Source organism: Pongo pygmaeus, chromosome 9 (assembly GCF_028885625.2).
Source record: "Pongo pygmaeus isolate AG05252 chromosome 9, NHGRI_mPonPyg2-v2.0_pri, whole genome shotgun sequence".
NCBI lineage: Eukaryota > Metazoa > Chordata > Mammalia > Primates > Hominidae > Pongo > Pongo pygmaeus.
The window spans coordinates 19469974-19489337 of NC_072382.2; the positions used below are offsets into that span (position 1 = coordinate 19469974).

The 19364-nt window shown below is 43.3% G+C and overlaps 2 protein-coding genes across 12 annotated transcripts in view; both read left to right on the plus strand.

The window, feature by feature from the left end:
• FNBP4 (formin binding protein 4) overlaps window positions 1-1418 on the plus strand; it is a 49983-nt gene extending 48565 nt beyond the window's left edge. For all 3 annotated transcript variants that reach the window (XM_054439529.2, XM_063671819.1, XM_054439530.2), the window contains exon 17: window positions 423-1418. In XM_054439529.2, coding sequence (XP_054295504.1) covers window positions 423-513 — 91 coding nt within the window. In that variant the 3' untranslated portion in view covers window positions 514-1418. The remainder of the gene's footprint in view (window positions 1-422) is intronic.
• Window positions 1419-2523: 1105 nt separating this feature from the next.
• AGBL2 (AGBL carboxypeptidase 2) overlaps window positions 2524-19364 on the plus strand; it is a 60929-nt gene continuing 44088 nt past the window's right edge. For 5 of the 9 annotated variants that reach the window (XM_054439534.2, XM_054439536.2, XM_054439535.2 and 2 more), the window contains exons 1-6: window positions 2557-3304; window positions 3575-3638; window positions 7418-7552; window positions 11912-11965; window positions 13113-13298; window positions 18316-18423. In XM_054439534.2, coding sequence (XP_054295509.1) covers window positions 3272-3304; window positions 3575-3638; window positions 7418-7552; window positions 11912-11965; window positions 13113-13298; window positions 18316-18423 — 580 coding nt within the window. In that variant the 5' untranslated portion in view covers window positions 2557-3271. Of the gene's footprint in view, window positions 3305-3574; window positions 3639-7417; window positions 7553-11911; window positions 11966-13112; window positions 13299-18315; window positions 18424-19364 lie in introns of all 9 variants that reach the window. The other 4 variants (XM_063671821.1, XM_054439532.2, XM_063671820.1 and 1 more) reach the window with 4 other exon arrangements.

Sequence of the window (19364 nt, forward strand, 5' to 3'; positions counted from 1 at the left end):
AAAAAAAAAAAAAAAAAAATTAGCCAGGCATGGTTGCGCATGCCTGTAATCCCAGCTACTCTGAGGGGAGGCTGAGGCAGGAGAATCGCTTGAACCTGGGAGGCAGATGTTGCGGTGAGCCGAGATCGCAGCATTGCACTCCAGCCTGGGCAACAAGAGCAAAATTCTGTCTCAGTCAATCAATAATAAATAAATAAATATGCACTTAGACATATACGTAAAACTGGGGGAGTGTTTGGTTGACCTATCAGAATGAAGAAGTTTGATGAAGAATATACTGATATTTGGCTGAGAAACAAAAGATTTTCATAAACATAGACGTGATCAGGTTTTTAATTTCAGTTAGATTTTTATTTGCTGGGAAATGAATACTTTTGTTAATTTTTCTTTCCACTAAAATAATCTGTATGTTGTTTTCACAGTGGCATGGCAGAGAGAAATGCTAATTTTGAAGCCCTTCCTGAGGATTGGAGAGCAAGGCTAAAGAGAAGGAAAATGGCTCCAAACACATAGTTTTTAAGTTTTTAAAACTTTTTTTGTATTATTATTTGTTTTGTGTTCAGTTCAAAGTCTTAACCAGTTTTATTGTCAAATAAACTATAAATGTTATGGGGGAGATCTTATAAATTTCCTGGGCAAGAGTGTATGCATACAAAGTTTTCACTTTTGTGAAATGTAATTTTTCTGTTTTGCAAAGGGATGAGGAGATTGGAATTGCTTTGACCATGCTGCCTTTAATCTCAAACTGGCAAACTTAGCATGTTAGGTATATTAACCTCATCAGTCTTGAAGAACATGTGGCTCATGAGTATAACACTTCTGTAGAGGACTCCCTGACAAAAGTGAAGAATTATCTTCTCCTCCAGAACAAGTGCAATTCAGAAGGCAGCTCTGCATTCTACCTTGCTTGACTGGAATTGTCTGAAGCTTTTTCTGGCCTCTCTTCTCTAGTCGGCTACCCCTGAAGTGCTGAGGTCTAAGTGGTTTACCTCATGCTGATAGATGGCCACACTCTTTAGAGTAGTTCTCATAAGTTCTAGAACTGGTAGCTCGGTCATTTCGTACACTAGGTGGCATACAGGCAGCAGCAGGTGTTCATATCCTTGATTTTGAGAATTTCCCCTCAAGTATGTGGCAGTAAATGCAACGAGACACTCTATGTATTAATGTCTCCATTGTCTTAACCCTGTTTCAAAACAAAATTCACCTCCTTTCTTTATGTGAATGTATTCTCCATAAAATTCCAGTATTTAAAACGCAGTTTACTGTTCTGTACTTCCTGTTGTATCACAATCAGGTAAAAGTCACTTTAAACTGAGGAAACGGCAAATTGTGTTTTAAAGCTCTTTGTATTTCTCCAGTTTCTGACCTTGTAAATTTGTATATATGCACTAATAAAGCTTTTTTTATAATCCTGATGGGTTATCCTTTTGCTTGTCAACGCCTGTTATTCTGATTATGTAACCAGGACTTGTTTTTTTTTTCTAAGCATATACAATGCAAGGTGCAAACATTTAAGAACAGCTTTCAAGAAAAAGAGCAGCAGATCTTGAATGGGGAGTGGTGAGGCCAGTTTAGACAAACAGGCTTCTAGTCCCAGATGGTGCTGTGTGATCAAAGTTTTGGGGTCTAATATTATCTATAATATCTAGATTGGTTAATAGCCATATTAGATAATATTTGACCTACTTGATTCCTGGCAGTGATGTAATATGGTTAACATTTCAGAAAAAAGGTGCTTTATAGCTTTTTTCCCCCACTGATAAAACAGATACGGTTATGTTCATATATAGTTAACCAAAGACACATGTTTGAATTTTATTGTAGTATTTTTTTTGTTGTTGTTGGGTTTTTTTTTTTTTTTTTTTTTTTTTTTGGAGACACAATTTCGCTCTTGTTGCCCAGGCTGGAGTGCAATGGCACAATCTCGGCTCACCGCAACCTCCGCCTCCCAGGTTCAACCTCCCGAGTAGCTGGGATTACAGGCATGCGCCACCACACCTGGCTAATTTTGTATTTTTAGTAGAGATGGGGTTTTTCCATGTTGGTCAGGCTAGTTTCCAACTCCCGACCTCCTAAAGCTCTGGGATTACAGGCAAGAGCCACCGCGCCCGGCCTGGAGTATATTTCTATGCATATAATTGATTTTTTAAGCCTAATCAAAAGGTGTGATTTGAATTTGCTAGCTTTGTTTCTTAAGATTTTCAGTGTAGAAGGTAATTTTTCCTTTCTAGCTGTGCAGTGGAGAGAATGTTAAGGTGAAAAGGAGAGAAGCAGCAGCTCTCTTAGAGCAAAGTATGCATAACAATTATCTAAAGCCAACAGCAAACGAGCTTGGAAGTATGTTGAAGGCTACTGGCATCTTACTCATCAATGCGGTTTCGATTCCCAGATTGGGGCTGTGATGTATGAGGGGAAGAAAGCCGCTGCCCGCCATACATATTGCATACCTTCCCGGGATCCCCGCTCCCTCCTTGGGGGCGGGGCCTAGCTAGCTCCCCGGAAGCGCCCGACCGCCCCGCCCTTTCTCCGCTTCCTGCTCTCGGTTGCTAGGCTACCCGGGCCCTCACAGAAGGCGGTGTCGGGCGGGTGCAGCGAGTTTGTCCCCTTGCCCGCACACTGCTTGGCCTCTGTACCTAAGTGCGGTAGCCGCCTGCCTCGCTGGAGCTTTTCTGCCGCACCCATCCGTGCTGCTTGGGACGGGCCGGGGCGCAAAGGCGGTCGCACCCATCGCTCTGCCCTTCTGGGAAGTTTCTGCTCTCCTTCCTCCCTCCTACCCTTAGGAAACCCCGTCACCACCTGCCCCAGACCAGGTTCCTCTGAACCCTAAATTCAATCTTCAGGGCCCACTCTCCCAACCCCCTGACCTTTTTCCATCGGCACCTACCGAGACGACTTCGTCGCGTGCTCCCATTCCCCATTTCTTTCACTTTCCTGTGGCGAGCATCTCCCTTCTCAGGGAAAGGGAAGCATGGGGCTAGCACCTTGGGAAGAAGAGGCGGGAAGATACGCCGCCTTCCCTGTCTCAGGTGCACCTCTGGCCTCGGCGTGACCACCTTGTTTAGCTGAGGAGAAGCTGGGTTGGCAGGGTTTTCTGAAGTCAAGAGGGAGCTGGGGTGCGCCCGGCGAGGTATTGGCAGTTTTTTCACTTGTCGTCTTCTGGCTTTGTAGCTTCTCGTGTGTAATCAGCTGCCTATTTGGAAATTGGGCAGGTTTTGCGACTGGATGCTGATGTCACTGACTAGTTTTCAGCCTACCATCCAGAAGTAACATGTTCCCAGCCTTGGAAACGCACCTAAAGCAGGTCGGTACACAACACGGAAAACCACAGAAATTTCTTCGGGGAACTCCATTTCTTCGGGAACTCCACAGAAATCTGCTACTAGATGAGAAGGGATGTTCTGGTGGCATCTTTTCTCAGCTGGAGATCTTGATCCCCGCGATAGAATAATTCGCATGGAATGCAGCTCGCTTGTTTTAGTCTAGTCCTATGCAACAACGCTCCTGTACTTTTTGTTGACTCTATTATGGTTTGAAAACATTATCTTGACTGAAGTGGCCTTTCCTTTCACAGACTATTCCTGATCCTTATGAAGACTTTATGTACCGTCACCTCCAATATTATGGCTACTTTAAAGGTAATACCATATTCTTATCTAGTATCACCTTTCCTGGACTCAAGAGGGAAATTGCTTCGTTAGCTGGGAGGGTTGCACTTGGGTAGACTAATAAATAATTTGCATTGACAAATAAATACTTTTTCCTCTACCATTAGTGAAAAGTACTTCCTTTCCCCATTGATCTGCGGGTCACCTCTGTCAAGTAGACAGCATCACTTAATACAAAGGTCTGTTTCTGGGCTCTCTATTCCATTGGTCTGTTTGTCTATCCTTTACCAATATCACTGTCTCTTAATTACTATATGGCATTAAAATAGTCTTTATCTGGAAAGACATGTCTTCCCACCTTGTTCTTCAGAAGTGTCACGGCTATTCTTGAGTCTTTGCCTTACTATATAAATTTTACAATTGGCGGCCTGGCACGGTGGCTCACACCTGTAATCCCTGCACTTTGGGAGGGCGAGATGGGCGGAGCACGAGGTAAGGAGATCGAGACCATCCTGGCTAACATGGTGAAAACCCGTCTCTACTAAAAATACAAAAAAATTAGCCGGGCGTGGTGGTGGGTGCCCGTAGTCCCGGCCACTCGGAAGGCTGAGGCAGGAGAATGGCGTGAACCTGGGAGGCGGAGCTTGCAGTGAGCCGAGATCAAGCCACTGCACTCCAGCCTGGGCGACAGAGCGAGACTCCGTCTCAAAAAAAATAAACAAATAAAAATTAAAAAAAATAAATTTTACAATTGGCTTATGACATTTTATTTTATTTTATTTTATTTTTTATTTATTTTGAGATGAAGTCTCACCCTGTCGCCCAGGCTGGAGTGCAGTGGCACGATCTCTGCTCACTGCAACCTCTGCCTTCCAGGTTCAAGAGATTCTCCTGCCTCAGCCTCCTGAGTAGCTGGGATTACAGGCACGAGCCACCACGCCCGGGTAATTTTTGTTTCTTTTTTTTTTTTTTTGAGATGGAGTCTCACTCTTTTCACCCAGGCTGGAGTGCAATGGCGCAATCTCAGCTCACTGCAACCTCCACCTCCTGGGTTCAAGAGATTCTCCTGCCTCAGCCTCCCAAGTAGCTGGGATTACAGGCGCCCACCACCACTCCCAGCTAATTTTTTTGTGTATTTGTAGTAGAGACGGGGTTTCAACATGTTGGCCAGGCTGGTCTTGAACTCCTGACCTCAGGTGATCCACCTGCCTAGGCCTCCCAAAGTGGTGGGATTACAGACGTGAGCTACCGCACCCTGCGTTTTTTTTATTTTTGAGATGGAGTTACGCTCTTGTTGCCCAGGCTGGAGTGCAGTGGTGCAATCTAGGCTTGCTGCAACTTCCACTTCCCGGGGTCAAGTGATTTTCCTGCCTCAGCCTCCCAAGTACCGAAGTAGCTGGGATTACAGGCGTGCACCACCATGCTTGGCTAATTTTGTATTTTTAGTAGAAACAGTTTCACCATGTTGGCCAGGCTGGTCTCAAACTGACCTCAGGTGATCCACCCGCCTCGGCCTCCCAAAATGCCAAGATTACAGGCATGAGCCACCGCGCTCGGCCTCATTTTGGTATTTTTAGTAGACACAGGGTTTCCTCATGTTGGCCAGGCTGTTCTCGAACTCCTGACCTAAGGTGATCCACCCACCTTGGCCTCCCAAAGTGCTGGGATTACAGGCGTGAGCCACTGTCCCCAGCCTGCTTATGACATTTTAAAAGATTATAGGAATTGCATTAAATTTGTAGATCAAATTTCACAAGAACTGGCAATTTTTCAACACTGGGTTCTCCAATCTATGACTATAATATATATCTCCATTTACTTAGGTCTTTAATGTCTCCCAATAAAGATTTATAGTTTTTAATAATACTTCATATTTTTATGCTATTATAAATGTTGATCTTCTTAAAATTTAATTTCTTAACTTTGTTACTGGTATATTGAAATAAAATGGAGTAATATTCATTGTATTAGTATTAATTTTATTTCTATCAAAGAATGTTGTTAAACTTTTTTATTAACTACATTAGTCCGCCCTTATCTACAGGGGGGAGGTTCCAAGACCCCTGGATGGCCTGAAACCACTGATTAGTACTAAATCCAAATCACTGTCATTCAGAACAGACTTCTATCTTCCACCCACAAATTTAATGCATTTTCCACCATAACTAAGTACTTATGCACTGTGGCCATTACTTTTGCAATATGAAGTATGACAGCAAAACTATTATGATATTTATTTATTTATTTATTTATTTTTTAGATGGTCTGTTTCTTGCCTTGGCCGGAGTGCAATGTTGCAATCACAGCTCATTGCAGCCTTGACTTCCCAGACTTAAGCGATCCTCCTACCTCCCAACTAGAAGGGAACACAAGCACATGCCAGTACACCCAGCTAATTTAAAAATTTTTTTGTAGAGACATGGTCTTACTGTGTTCCTCAGGCTGGTCATTATAGAATTTTTTACTTTCCATACAAAGTCAAGAACTTCAGGCCGGGCGTGGTGGCTCACGCCTGTAATCCCAGCACTTTGGGAGGCCAAGGTGGGCAGATCACCTGAGGTCAGGAGTTCAAGACCAGCCTGGCCAACATGGCAAAACCCTACCTCTACTAAAAATACAAAAAATTAGCTGGGCATGGTGTTGCACGCCTGTAATCCCAGCTACTCAGAAGGCGGAGGCAGGAGAAACGCTTGAACCCGGGAGGCAGAGGTTGCAGTGAGCCGAGATTGCGCCACAGCACTCCAGGTTGTTGAAGTTTCAATACCCTCTTATAGGGAGAGAGACATTCAGGGAGGAGGTGTGTAGGCAATTGTGAAAGGTAGTAAATGATATTCAGGAGAAACGAATGAGCTCCAAAAACCATGTCCTGGGACAAAGTTCCTCTGAGCTCCGGGGAGGGTTGGCAAGCAAGTGAGGGGAGGAGCTTCACTGAAGAAAGGTTGTCTTATGCAAATAGTTGCCCAGGTAATCTCTGAGTTGCCCTCAGAATTGATGAAAAGTCTATCTGGGCGTCGCGACAATTTTTAGTCTCCTCTTTGGTGGTTCATCTTTACTAGTTATTTGATGAGATTCCTAGGGAAGGGGTCTTAAAACAACTGCTTTTCTTTTGGAAAGAAGTTTCCTTAGAAGGAATTCCAGAGAGGAGTCCCTTCCTGCTCTTGGGGTAGTGGGGAGACAGGAGAGGTCAGAAAGTCCTTGATTCTGAGGCATCTTCTAAGGCTTTTCTATTTTTTTTTAATTCATTTTTTCAACTTTTATTATAGATGAGAGGGTACATGTGCAGGTTTGTTACATGGGTAAATTGCATGTTTTTGAGGGTTGGAACCTTTTCTATGTTGAATTCAAAGTGTTCAGTATGCCAAAGTGCCAAACCTTTGGGCCGTAATTTTTTTTTCTTTTTTTTTTTTTTTTGAGACAGGATCTCGCTCTGTCACTCAGGCTGGAGGGCAGTGGCCTCCACATCCCAGGCTCAAGCAACCCTCCCAGCCTTCGGCTATCATTTTCTGAGTTCCAATACAGCCCTTGTAGCTTCAGAATCTTTCTGCCTGCCAAGTCCTTTCTCACTCCACTACACCAGGCTGCTTCTCAAGTCTCCTCTTTACATCCATTTCCTCAGCTGTAAGGTGGGGATAATTATGCTTCACTCACATAAGTTGGAATATGAAAGCTTTTTGAAAAATGCAGCGTATTCATTGCAAAGGGCAGTGGTGGTGGGTGGTGATAAAAGGAGTAGTGGTTTGGTATTGATCTAGATGTTAGAAGTGATGAGTCAGCCTTCCAGCAACTTTAATTAAACTGCCTATTTTTAGCTCAGAGAGGCAGTTTACCAAACTCTGCTACGCATCAGCATGTTCGGAAGAATAATCCTCAATACCTGTTGAATGGCTCTCTTGGGGAAAAAGATGATTTGATACCAGACACCCTGCAAAAGGAGAAGCTTTTATGTGAGTAACAATCAGTATGTGTGACCCCTAGAACCTCATTGCCTAGTAACTCCTCTGAGTATTCAGAAGAACCTGCTCTAACATGGGAGAGGCCAGGGAGCAGCCTTGGCCTCTGTTTCTAACACCATTCAAAACTTCTCTCTAAATCTACTTTGGATTACAGGTTTAAATCAAAATACCGTATTTTCTAGCCGGGCATGGTGATCACACCTGTAATCCCAGCACTTTGGGAGGCTGAGGTGGGAGGATCACTTGAGGTTAGGAGTTTGAGACCAGTCTGACCAGCATGGCAAAACCCCAGCTCTACTAAAAATATAAAAATTAGCCAGGTGTGATGACACACACCTGTAATCTCAGGACTTGGGAGGCTGAGGTGGGAGGATCACTTGAACCCAGGAGGCGGAGGTTGCAATGAGCCGAGGTTGGGCCACTGTACCCCGCCTGGGTGACAAAGTGAGATTCTGTCTCAAAAAAAAAAAAAAGAGTAATACGCCTGGCATGGTGGCTCACGCCTGTAATCCCAGCACTTTGGATTGCTGAGGCAGGCAGATCACTTGAGCTCAGGAGCTCGAGACCAGCCTGGGCAACATGGCAAAACTCTGTCTCTACAAAAACATACATAAATTAGCTGGGCGTGGTGGCAGGTGCCTGTGGTCCCAGCTACTGGGGAGGCTGAGGCAGGAGAATTGTGTGAACCTGGGAGGCGGAAGTTGCAGTGAGCTGAGATTGCGCCACTGCATTCCAGCCTGGGCAACAGAGGGAGACCCTGTCTCAAAAAAAAAAAAAAGTAATACATTGATTTTCACAGTTTGATAGATAATGCTTACTAAGGCTCTTTGCATAGGAGCAGTGGAAAACAGTTCTAGCTAGCTTACACAAAAAAATAATTTTTTGCAGAGACACAGGTTTCTTCTAAAATCCAAGGGGAGGAATCCAGTTGAACTTCTCCCTCAAACCAAACATTGATCCACCCCTCTTTTCTCTACAACCCCCCCGCTTATCCCCAACCTCCACCGCTACCCTTACACCCCCACCCTCACAGTCCCACCACCTCCCATCCAAGCTATCATCATTCAGCCTCCTAATTGGTCTCCTGGCTCCTCTTGTTCTGTGCTGCCCCACCCCCTCCAATCAATTTTCCACATAGCAGTGTTTTTTATATGCAAATCTGATTAGGTCCCTTTTTTACTTAAAACCTTTGAATGACACAAGATCTGAAAATACAATATTGTTTTGTTTTGTTTTGAGACGGAGTCTCACTCTTGTCGCCCAGGCTGGAAGTACAGTAGCACTATCTCAGCTCACTGCAACCTCTGCCTCCCGGGTTCAAGCTATTCTCCTGCCTCAGCCTCCTGAGTATCTGGGATTACAGGCGCCCACCACCACTCCCGGCTAATTTTTGTACTTTTAGTAGAGACGGTGTTACGCCATGTTAGCCAGGCTGGTCTCAAACTCCCAACCTCAGGTTATCGGCCCACCTCAGCCTCCCAAAGTGCTGGGATTACAGGTGCGAGCCAACACACCCGGCCAATATTGATAATTTTTTTTTTTTTTTTTTTTTTTTTTTTTGAGACAGAGTCTTGCTCTGTGAAAAGGCTGGAGTGCAGTGGCTCCATCTCGGCTCACTACAACCTCCGCCTCCTGGCTTCAAGTGATTCTCCTGCCTCAGCCTCCCGAGTAGCTGGGACTACAGGCACACGCCACCATGCCCAGCTAATTTTTGTATTTCTAGTAGAGAGGGGGTTTCACCATGTTGACCAGGATGGTCTTGATCTCTTGACCTCGTGACCCGCCTGCCTTGGCCTCCCAAAGTGCTGGGATTACAGGCATGAGCCACTGTGCCCAGCTGATAATTTTTAAAGGAAAAATTTAAACTTCTCTTTGGAAAAAATACCATTGATAAAGTCAAGGACAAACTAAAAAAAAAAAAATTGCAACAAATATGCCAAAGGGTTCATTTCCTTTACATATAACAGCTCTTTCAAATCAGTAAGTGTTAATAAAAGATGATTAGGCTGGGCACAGTGGCTCATGCCTGTAATCCCAGCACGTTGGGAGCCCAAGGTAGGCGGATCACCTGAGGTCAGGAGTTCGAAGCCAGCCTGGCCAATATGGTGAAACCCCGTCTCTACTAAAAATAGAAAAATTATCCCAGCGTGATGGCGCCCACCTGTAATCCCAGCTGCTCAGGAGGCTGAGGCAGGAGAGTCACTTGAACTTGGGAGGCAGAGGTTGCAGTGAGAGGAAATTGCACGACTGCACTCCAGCCTGGGTGACAGAGCGAGACTCCATCTCAAAAAAAAAAAAAAAAAAAAAAAAAAGATGACTAAAGCTGAACATGGTGGCAAATGCCTGTAGTCTCAGCCACTTGGGAGCCTGAGGCAGGAGGATCATTTGAACCCAGAATTGCCCAGGATTTTGAGTCCAGCCTGGGCAACATAGAGAGACCCTTTCTCTAAATAAACACAAACAAAAAAGATGACCAAATAGAAAAATGAGTAAAAGACATGAACAAGTAGTTCATGGAAAAACATAGTCAATAAGCATATGAAAGGATGCTCCACTACTAACTGAAAATGCAAATCAAAATAGCAAGTTACCATTTTTTTAAATTATGAGATTTGGGCAAAATTTTAAAGAAACTTATACGTAGTGTAGGTTAGGGTATGGGGGAACACACTTTCCTATACTGCTGTTGCCAATGTGAGTAAGTAGACTTTTAGGAAGGCAATTTGGCGATAGCTGGTGATACGGTTTGGCTGTGTCCCCACCCAAATCTCATCTTAAATTCCCACGTGTTGAGGGAGGGACCCGGTGGGAGGTAATTGAATCATGGGGGCAGGTTTTTTCCGTGCTGTCCTTGTGATAGTGAATAAGTCTCACAAGATCAGATGGTTCTATAAGGGGGAGTTTCCCTGCACAAGCTCTCTCTTGGCCTGGTGCCATCTATTTAAGACATGACTTGCTCCTCCTTGCCTTCTGCCATGATTGTGAGGCCTCCCCAGCCACGTGGAAGTGTAAGTCCATTAAACCTCTTTCTTTTGTAAATTGCCCAGTCTCGGGTATGTCTCTTTCAGCAGTGTGAAAATGGACTAACACAGCTGGGAAAGTTAAAACAGTAATTTACCCTTGATGTAGTATTTCCCTTTTCAGGTATGTATCTTATATGTTTGCTTACACCAGCCCAAAAGTTTCCTATATTCTGTGTGCTAAAGCTCCTGGCAGGGAGTAGAAAGGCACGATCTCTGCTCACTGCAACCTCCACCTTCCAGGTTAAAGCAATTCTCCTGCCTCAGCCTCCCTAGTAGCTAGGATTACAGGCACGTGCCACCATGCCTGGCTAATTTTTTTTTTTTTTTTTTTTTTTTTAGTAGAGACAGGGTTTCACCATATTGGCCAGGCTGGTCTCGAACTCCTGACCTCAAGTGATCCGCCTGCCTTGGCCTCCCAAAGTGCTGGGATTACAGGTGTGAGCCACCACGCCCAGCAACCCTGTCTTAAAAAAACAAAAGAGAAAGCCTTTTCATATAAGCACCAAAAACAAAACAAAACAAAAAACACTTTATTCTTTTGAGGCTGGACTCAAATTCCTGGGCTCAAGTAACCACAACCCAACCCCTACCCTGCAGCCTCCGGACTAGGTGGGACTATAGGCACACGCCACCTCTCCTTCTTTACCCCATTCTTTATAAGGGCACCTAGCATATTCAACAATTATTTATTATTTTTATTTATTTTTATTTTTATTTTTATTTATTTATTTTTTGAGACGGAGTCTTGCTCTGTGCCCCAGGCTGGAGTGCAGTGGCGCAATCTAGGCTCACTGTAAGCTCCGCTTCCTGGGTTCACGGCATTCTCCTGCCTCAGCCTCTGGAGTAGCTGGGACTACAGGCGCCCACCACCATGCCCAGCTAATCTTTTGTGTTTTTAGTAGAGACAGGATTTCACCATGTTAGCCAGGATGGTCTCGATCTCCTGACCTCGTGATCCACCCACCTCAGCCTCCCAAAGTGCTAGGATTACAGGCATGAGCCGCCCAGCCGGCCAGGCTGGTCTTGAACTCTCAACCTTAGGTAATCCGCCCGCCTCGGCCTCCCAAAGTGCTAGGATTACATGTGTGAGCTACCGCGCCCAAACTGCTTTATATTTCTTTAGTTATGAGTGACATTGTGCAGCTTTACTATCTTTTCAAATGTTTATTTCCTTTTATTTCCCCCATTAAAGTATGGGAGAAAGATTTAGATAGAAATGCAAGGGTCCAAAGTGGGCATAGGAAATGAGAAGGGATGGGGATAGCGGACAGAAGAAAAGAAGACAACGATCCCTGACACAAACGGTGCCTCCTCTTCCTCTTTCTAGGGCCTACCAGTTTATCTTCAGCTGTGCACAGACAGATAGAAGCCATCAACAGAGGTATTTCATGTCCTTCCAGACCAGAAAATTCAAGTTCCTTTTTTGGACTATGTCTTCATCACCTGCTGTTCCCACCAGACCTAAGAATTACCAGACAGGAATGGGATTCATGCCTGATGAGCACTGAAGGACCCTCAGCCTTTAGTTCCCCCTTTCATTTCCATTTTTTTCTTTTTTCCTCATTCCCTTTCTTCTTTTTCTTTCTTTTTTTTTTTTTTTTTTTTTTTTGACACAGACTTTCACTCTTTCCCGGGCTGGATGCAGTGGCGCAGCCTCAGCTCACTGCAACCTCCACCTCCCAGATTCAAGGATTCTCCTGCCTCAGCCTTCCTAGTAGCTGGGATTACAGGCATGTGCCACCAGGCCCAGCTAATTTTTGTGTTTTTAGTAGAGACAGGATTTCACCACGTTGGCCAGGCTGGTCTCGAACTCCTGAACTCAGATGATCCGCCCACCTCAGCCTCCCAAAGTTCTGGGATTACAGGCTTGAGCCACCACGCCTGGCCCCTCCTTTCTTTTTTATCTTCCTGAAAGCCTTTCTTTTCTTCCCTTTTTTTCTCATTCTTTCTTTTCCAAGAGCTCGTCCTCTCTTCTGCCCCATCTCACGCCTTCTCTCCCCTTCCTCTTTCCATCTTCTTTGTTTTATGTCTGTCTTTCCTTTGTATGGTTATATTATGGCCCTGAAATTTTATTTATAGATTATTTCACTATAGTTGATAAAAAAGAAGAAAAAAAGAATAAAGTTTTATGTAATTTTTTCTAAAATGCTAATGGATATATTGAAATTTCCTCTCTTGCCACTAGCTAAACAAAAATAATAAAACACATTAAGTAACTTCTTATTCATTGTAACCCACTGTTGAAATGTCTTGGACCATTAAATTTAATTTTTTAAAAAAAAGGTTTTTAATTTACCCTAAAGCTTTATATTTAAACATTTAATAGACTGTGCAGAATTTTAACATTTTATAATTTTGAACCTGTTATTCTGGACTAAATCTTCTTGAAGGAGAAACATGTCAGAGAATCATGTATCTGTGCTAACATTTTAATACAACGCTTAAAATAGTTTCACTGTTACAGATGAGCAGTAAAGTTCCCAAGGAGGAAAAGGAAGATGTTCACTTACTCTCGTTCCCTTTGGCAGATTCACATATGCTGAGTTTACCACATCTTAGGAGCAGACAGCTTCTTTATGATGAGTTGGATGAAGTAAACCCACGTCTTCGAGAACCCCAAGAGCTCTTTTCCATTTTGTCTACCAAAAGGCCACTGCAGGCTCCAAGATGGCCAATTGAATGTGAGGTCATCAAGGAAAACATTCATCATATTGGTAATATGACTTACGTGAATTAGTCTTGCTATTCTGCCTGACTTTTTTTTTGTTTTTTGAGACAAAGTCTCACTCTATTGCCCAGGCTGGAGTGCAATGGCGCGATCTTGGCTCACTGCAACCTCTGCCTCCCAGGTTCAAGGGATTCTCCTCCCTCAGCCTCCTACTGAGTAGCTGGGATTACAGGCGCACACCACCACGCCCAGCTAATTTTGCATTTTTAAGTAGAGACGGGGTTTCATCATGTGGGTAAGGCTAGTCTCGAACTCCTGACCTGGTGATCCGCCCACCTCGGCCTCCCAAAGTGCTGGGATTACAGGCATAAGCCACCAAGCCCGGCCTTCTGCCTGACTTTATTACAAGACCTGAGAATGTTAAGTTCTATGTGCTTAAGTATAAGGCAGGACAGAGTCAACATTTATTTATTTATTTATTTACTGAGACAGAGTCTCACTCTGTCACCCAGGCTGGAGTGCAGTGGCACGATCTCGACTCATGGCAACCCCCACCTCCCAGGTTCAGGTGATTCTCCTGCCTAAGCCCCCCAAGTAGCTGGGATTACAGATGCCTGGCCACCACGCCTGGCTAGTTTTTTTTTTTTTTTTTTTTTTTTTTGAGACTGACTTTTGCTCTTGTTGCCCAGGCTAGAGTGCAATGGCATGAGCTCGGCTCACTGCAACCTCCACCTCACAGGTTCAAATGATTCTCCTGCCTCAGCCCCCTGAGTAGCTGGGATTACAGGCATGTGCCACCACACCTAGCTAATTTTGTATTTTTAGTAGAAACGGGGTTTCTCCATGTTGGTCAGTCTGGTCTCAAACTCCCAACCTCAGGTGATCCACCCGCCTCGGCCTCCCAAAGTGCTGGGATTACAGATGTGAGCCACCGCACCCGGCTAGTTTTTGTATTTTTATTAGAGTCAGCGTTCCTCCATGTTGGCCAGGCTGGTCTCAAACTCCTGACCCTAAGTGATCCACCCGCCTCGGCCTCCCAAAGTGCTGGGATTACAGGCATGAGCCACTGCACTTAGCCTAGAGTCAACATTTATTAACTCACCCTGAAAAAATTAAACTGTGAGAAACTGATATAAACTCACCAAAATCAAGTTACACTAATGTGTAAACTAGAATGCTTCTGAGTTTTCCAGAATGGGAGGATACCTTCCTAGAAGCCAAAATATATAAATACTGAAATCTGTTTTCTAGATTAACCTGTTTCAGTGGTTTTTTTCTTTTCTTTTTCTTTTATTGGAGAGAGGGCATAGCATCTTATCTAAAAATACAGAGGTGCTACCCTGTCTCAGTATTAATGTGTTTGGTTGTGTGGTATTTTTACCAGTCTTGGTATAATTGAAGACTACATATATCACAACATAGTTTTTACAGTTTTTAATTAAATATAAAATTAATTTAATTTTATATTTTGAGTTTATTGGAGTTTTCTTGTCGGAATGGTGGAGACTTTTTTATGACATTATAGGTCTTACCTGTGAGCTCTTGGAGCAAGTACAATCTTCTGCATCCATTTTATGGATTAAGCATTTATGGAATTGGGTTGCCTTAGAAAGTGGGGACTTCTCTAATTACCAGAACAAGTCTAGCAAACATCATGTATGTCTCTGCTTTATACTACTGGATAAACAACTGGATGTTCCTTTTTTTTTTTTTTTTTCTGAGACGGAGTCTTGCTCTGTCACCCAGGCTAGAGTGCAATGGCTCCATCTCGGCTCACTGCAACCTCCGCCTCCTGGGTTCAAGCGATTCTCCTGCCTCAGCCTCTGGAGTAGTTGGGATTACAGACACCCACCACCGCACCCAGCTAATTTTTGTATTTTTAGTACAGACGAGGTTTCACCATCTTGGCCAGGCTGGTCTCGAACTCCTGACCTCATGACCCACCCGCCTTGGCCTCCCAAAGTGCTGGGATACAGCCGTGAGCCACTGCACCCAGCTGGATGTTCCTCATTTTCTGTGTCTCTGCTTTATAATATTCATTCATATGTGTTGTTATATGCTAAGTACAGTGCTTGGTGCTAGAGATAATAGTGATGAGCAAAGTGGAGAGTTCATGGACACAGAGTTCATGAACTAGTGGGGAAGTTAAACATTTTACCAGACAATTGCATAGTGCTTGGTCCCTCTGAGCATACCTAACCCAGCTTAGAGATCAACATAAGTTTTCAAAAGGAGTTGACATCTAAGCTGAGATCTAAAGGATGAGTTCGAAATGATCCAATTAAGAGGGTCAAAGAAAAGAATTTCAGTTGGAAGAAACAGAAAAAGAGCATGGCATGCTTGGGCAACCATAGAACATTGAGCATTAAAAACAAGAGATGAGTCTGAAAATATAGGGAAAAAATAAAAGTGGAGTTTATTTGACTTTATATTTTATTTTAATTTAATATTTTATTTTTGAGACAGGGTCTTGTTCTGTCACTCAGGCTGTAGTGCAGTGGTGCAATCATAGCTCACTGCAGCCTTGAACTCCTGGGAACAAGCCATCCTCCCCCCTCAGCCTCCTGAGTAGCTAGGACTATAGGCGTGCACCACCATGCCTGGCCAATTTTTTTTCTTTTATTTTTTTGAGAACAGAGTCTTGCTCTGTCGCCCAGGCTGGAGTGCAGTGGCATGATCTTGGCTCACTGCAACCTCCGCCTCCCAGGTTCAAGTGCTTCTCTGCCACAGCCTCCCAAGTAGCTGGGATTACAGGCACGTGCCACCACACTCTGCTCATTTTTTATATTTTTGGTAGAGACGGGGTTTCACCATGTAGGCCAGGCTGGTCTCTAACTCATGACCTCAAGTGATCCACCTGCCTCAGCCTCCCAAAGTGCTGGGATTACAGGTGTAAGCCACCATGCCCGGCCACCTGGCTAATTTTTAAATAGTTTTTTTGTAGAGACACATGGTCTCACTATGTTGCCCAGGCTACTCCCAAACTCCTGGCCTCAAATGATCCTCCTGGCCTCCTAAAGTGCTGAGATTACAGGTGTGAGCCACCACCCCCAGCAAGCACACTGGAATTTAATAACCAAGTTAATGCTGTGGTAATTCACTAAACTACAAGATCTTTTTTTTTTTTTTTTTTTGAGACGGAGTCTTGCTCTGTCGCCCAGTCTGGAGTGCAATGGCACAATCTCGGCTCACTGCAATCTCTGCCTCCCAGGTTCAAGCAATCTCCCGCCTCAGCCTCCTGAGTAGCTGGGATTACAGGTGTGTACCACCATGCCCCGCTAATTTTTGCATTTTTTTTTAGTAGAGACGGGGTTTCACCATGTTGGTCAGGCTGATCTCGAACTCCTGACCTCGTGATCCGCCCGCCTCTGCCTCCTAAAGTGCTGGGATTATAGGCGTGAGCCACTGCGCCCGGCCAACTACATGATCTTTTATAAAACAATTTTTTTAAAAATGTTTCAAAGAAACTTATTAACAAACACCTTATTGTTTAAACTAAATTGTATTAATAAGCACCTTATTGGTTGTTTTTTTTTTTTTTTTTTTTTTTTTTGAGACAGAGTCTCACTCTGTCGCCCAGGCTGGAGTGCAGTGGCACCGTGTCAGCTTACTGCAACCTCTGTCTCCTGGGTTCAAGCAAGCAATTCTGCCTCAGCCTCCTGAGTAGCTGGGATTACAGGTACCCACCACCAAACTCGGCTAATTTTTGTATTTTTTGATAGAGACGGGGTTTCACCGTGTTGGCCAGGCTGGTCTTGATCTCCTGACCTCATGATCCACTCTCCTTGGGCTCCCAAAGTGCTGGGATTACAGGCATGCAAGCACCTTGTTGTTTAAACTAAATTGTCAGAGCCTCATCACTTCCCATAACCTTTGAGAAAATAAATCCATGTAATATTTGACTGAGGTGTATCTTTATATGCTCTTGGAATTCATCAGTGGCTGCTCTTCTAAAAATGATATTGAAAAGTTCAAGTTCCATAAAGGAAATGTTTTGTTGTTGTTGTTGTTGTTGTTTTTTATTTATTTATTTTGAGACAGAGTCTTGCTCTGTTCGCCCAGGCTGGCATGCAGTGGTGTGATCTCGGTTCACTGCAACCTCCGCCTCCCGGGTTAGAGCAATTCTCCTACCTCAGCCTCCCGAGTAGCTGGGACTACAGGCACATGCCACCATACCCGGCTAATTTTTGTATTTTTAGTAGAGGTGGGGGCTTCACTATGTTGGCCAGGCTGGTCTCGAACTCCTGACCTTAGGTAATCTACCCACCTTGTCCTCCCAAAGTGCTGGGATTACAGGCATAAGCCACTGCACCCAGCCAAAGAAATCTTTTAAAATTCAGTATTAATGAAAAAGCCTTCGCTAGGCACAGTGGCTCACACCTGTAATCCCAGCACTTTGGGAGGCAGAGGAGGGCGGATCACCTGAGGTCGGGAGTTTGAGACCAGCCTGACCAACATGGAGAAACCCTGTCTCTACTAAAAATACAAAATTAGCCGGGAGTGGTGGCACATGCCTGTAATCCCAGCTACTCAGGAGGCTGAGGCGAGAGAATCGCTTGAACCCGAGAGGCGGAGGTTGCGGTGAGCCGAGATCGCACCATTGCACTCTAGCCTGGGCAATAGAGCAAGACTCCGTCTCAAAAAAAAAAGAAAGAAAAGAAAAAGGCTTGCTTCCTCTGAAACAATTGATAGACTTAGTCCTCTATGGTAATAAAAAAAGTTATGTTAATGACCATATTTTGCTCACTTTAAGGAAAGTCAGGGCCAAATTTTGAAGAGCTGTTGCAGCAGCTATATTGACCTTTCTGACTTATTTTTAGGTCTTCTATGGATAGTTTATTATTTCATTTTATATGCTCTTTGTTAAAAGTGTCCTCATAAGTCTTTATGAAAAGAAACAAGACATAATTATTTTATAAACAAGCAGGAAATTTAGGGTGGGAATTTGGTTTGATTCAACCAAACTAGCCATTTGAAAAATTATTATTATTATTTTATATTAGTTCTGATAGTGCCGTTTACATTATTTCTTATTTTATACTTTCTAAAATGTCTTCTTTCAGAGTGGGCTCCACCTCAACCAGAATACTTCTATCAGCCTAAAGGAAATGAAAAGGTACCAGAGATTGTAGGAGAGAAAAAAGGAACAGTTGTCTATCAATTAGATTCAGGTATTGTCATTACACTGAACAATGAATAGTTAATCATGACAAAGTTATAATAAACATATGTTTCATAATAAAAGTGATTTTAAAAATCCATAGTTTAGTGGTAAACTCTTTTCCAGGCCAACATGAGTGGGAGCCTGGAGGAGGAGTCATAACCAGTCTGCTGCAAAATTTCGATAATTTTCTAAAATTAAAGTACATTATTTTTAATAGTTCTAAGTCCATTTTACAGCTTCTCTCTTGTTATTCTCCTTCCTGAAAATCAGACGTTGGATCATCTTTGGGGAGATTTCTTTTCTCCACTTCTTATATGTACTTTAGTGAGTACTTTGTTCTATGTGCATATGACTGTCATTTAGTAATGCGGTTTCCTGTGTTGAGGTTTAAGCTTCTAGGGATTGAATATATGTCTTTTATAGAAATATGCAGAACACCATACCTAACAACAACAAAATACTCATTCTTTTTTTTTTTTCGCCATTCCTACTGAAGTCATACACATTCTTTTTAAGGGTACCTGTTAGATTCCCCAGGATAAACCATATGCTAGGCCATAATGCAAGTTTTTATACATGTAAAAGGATTAAAATAATACAAAGTACATTCTCTGACCATAATAAAATTAAGTTAGAAATCAACAACAGAATGAAATATGAGATATCCATAAATATGTGGAAATTGAATAACATCTTTCTAAATAAACTGTGGGTTAAAGAAATCACAAGTAGACTTCAAAAATATTTTGAATGTAGTGAAAATAAAACTACAACATATCAAAAGTTACAAGATGCAAAACAAAATGAACCAGTGACAGGGATATTTGTGGGTATTTATGGCTTTAAGTGCCTGAATTTCAAAACAAAAAAGGCTTCTTATCAATTACCTAAGCTTCTACCTTAGTAAACTGGAAAAATAAGAGCCAACTAAACCCAAATTTGCAGCAG